A 2,366-nucleotide genomic window follows, 5' to 3' on the forward strand; every position below is an offset into this window, starting at 1 on the left:
CTGTATTGCCCAGACAGATCTTGAACTCCTGGCCCCAAGTGATCCTCTTTCCTCAGCTTCCCAAAGTGCTGGGAGTAGAGGTGTGAGTCACTGTGCCTGGCCCTCCAAAATATTTTTACTTTCATTTAAGTTTGCCACTGTTATGCTATCCTTACTTTCCCTATGTTCCCTTAATCTTATGTTTATGGTAGTTTAAGAGAATCTAGACTGCTGCTTTGCTTAACTGATACCTCCCCTGGAAGCTATCACCAATCATATCACTGCCTCACATTGGGTAGGACTTGAAGTTCATGAAACATCTTTAATATGCTCATCTAATTCAAATTGATCCTTTGTGCTATATCTTGATATTCTTTTCTCTTATTTATTCATATACTGCTTTATTAGACTATCACATTAGTTGTCAAAGCTAGTAGTTAATTCACATGTTGATTTTCTAGGCCTGTATCCTTATTAGTCTAAGGTGGAAGAAATAGAGATAAAATTTCTAAATACCTACCTAAACTGGAAAGGAATAAGGAAGAGAATTAATTTAGTAGAATCAACCTTTCTATTCTTGACAAAATCTGGTTAAAACAAACTGGTTTTATACACACATACACTTTTTTACACAGAATTATTGCTGAGTATAGTGTTGTCCAACTTGACTTCATAACTTTTTGGGTTGCTTTATAAATATTCGTTAATATTAAAGTGTTTTTTATTTTAAATGCTACTATGTTGAAATTGATCTGGTGCCAAACAGTGTCATTCTTATTAATTTATATCAATCTCTGTTTTATAATCCTTTGAACATATTAACAAGGAAAAAGGAATGATTGGTAATACCAAATATTATGGTTTTTGTTATATAGTTTTAGAGAGCTACAGGTAATTGGCTATAAAATATTTGGTTGGCAGTGGAGAATATTTTTAAAATTCTATAAAAAAAAGTAATAAGGAGTAGAACTACCAGATATTCAAATATATTATAAAGTAATAGTATTGAAACAGTGTGGCAAAGGCCCCAGATTAGATGGTGTAGATCATTGAAGAATAGAAATAAATGCTGTTATTTATATAAATCTGACATATGTTAAAGGAGGCACTGTTAAACAGTGGGTCACGGATTGATTATTTAATAAATGGGGTTGGAATAACCAGTTAGCAGTTTTAAGGAAAAATGCATTTAGATCATTATACCAGATACAACAAAAAGTAAATTTTTGATAAAGTATGGACATTTATATGATTGAAAATCTAGAAGATAAAAACTCTGTAATTCTCTGGAGTTCCTAAGCAATTGGAAAACTGGAAAAAGAAGATAGTAAAAATTTGTTTTATTATAACAAATTTGCATTTGTTTTATTGTAAGTGTAGATCTGTGAGCATTATAGGAAAACCTGTCTGTTCCATGTTCACAATCTGAAAATTAGTCTCCTTTTTTCTTCACGTCATCTGGAAACTGTTTTCCTTCCAAACTAGCTAATGAAACACAGAATGCAATTCTTTATCTAAAATTGTATTCTGTAGGTGTATTGAAAACTACACAGGAGCTCGTTGTGAAGAGGTTTTTCTCCCAAGCTCCAGCATCCAAACTAAAAATAACCTGTTTGAAGCTTTCATGGCATTGGCAGTCCTAGTAACACTTATCATTGGAGCCTTCTACTTCCTTTGCAGGTAAGCAAAATAGAAGCATGCTTTTGAGAAAACTAATGCATAAAGTAGTTATTCCACTAAATAATTAATATGCCCTTAGTTCTTGATATTTTTCCAGATACTGCATTATGTTTAGTTATCTCTTTAATACAGTTTTTGTTATTAATGTCATTTTTGAAAGGATCTTAATAAGCAGTCTCAATTTATTATTTGTTACTGTTGTCAATATTTAACTTGACTTACCTAAACTACTAAGGTAGACCCATACTCATTATAGCAAATATGCCAGAAGTACCTGAATATTTGGGTTAGGTGTATTTAAAGTAAATTTTGTATGTGAAAGAAAAGGAACAACTTATGCAATACTGTACATGTAAGCTTAAGACATATGGTTAACATGCAGGGTCAGCTACTTAGTGCCCACTATGTGCTAGGCATAAAGAATACAATAGTGAACAAAATAGACATGTTTCCTAACTTCAGAGATATTTAAATCAATTTGGAGAGACAGACAAAAAGGCAATTAATTTGGGGAAATTACAAGAGAGACAAAAGAAAAAACTACTTGCATGAAGCAATTATATGCACTGAAGATTACTTTCATTCATTTGTTTTGATTTTCAATTGTTTTTGAAATTTTGTAAAAGTAAGTAAACAGAATTTAGTAAGTCCAGGAGTTATCTGGCATAACTGCCATCATTAATTAATATTTATCAAACTCATACTGA

The 2,366-nt window shown here is 31.6% G+C and overlaps 1 protein-coding gene across 8 annotated transcripts in view; it reads left to right on the forward strand.

Moving 5' to 3' along the window:
- Positions 1 to 1,663, forward strand: part of NRG4 (neuregulin 4) — a 99,178-nt gene extending 97,515 nt beyond the window's left edge. For 6 of the 8 annotated variants that reach the window (XM_017858015.1, XM_017858016.1, XM_017858017.1 and 3 more), the window contains one exon: positions 1,513 to 1,663. In XM_017858015.1, the coding sequence (XP_017713504.1) occupies positions 1,513 to 1,663 (151 nt within the window). The remainder of the gene's footprint in view (positions 1 to 1,512) is intronic. The other 2 variants (XR_001882555.1, XR_001882556.1) reach the window with 1 other exon arrangement.
- The last annotated feature ends 703 nt before the right edge of the window (positions 1,664 to 2,366 follow it).

Source organism: Rhinopithecus bieti, unplaced genomic scaffold, assembly GCF_001698545.2.
Source record: "Rhinopithecus bieti isolate Rb0 unplaced genomic scaffold, ASM169854v2 scaffold_47256, whole genome shotgun sequence".
NCBI lineage: Eukaryota > Metazoa > Chordata > Mammalia > Primates > Cercopithecidae > Rhinopithecus > Rhinopithecus bieti.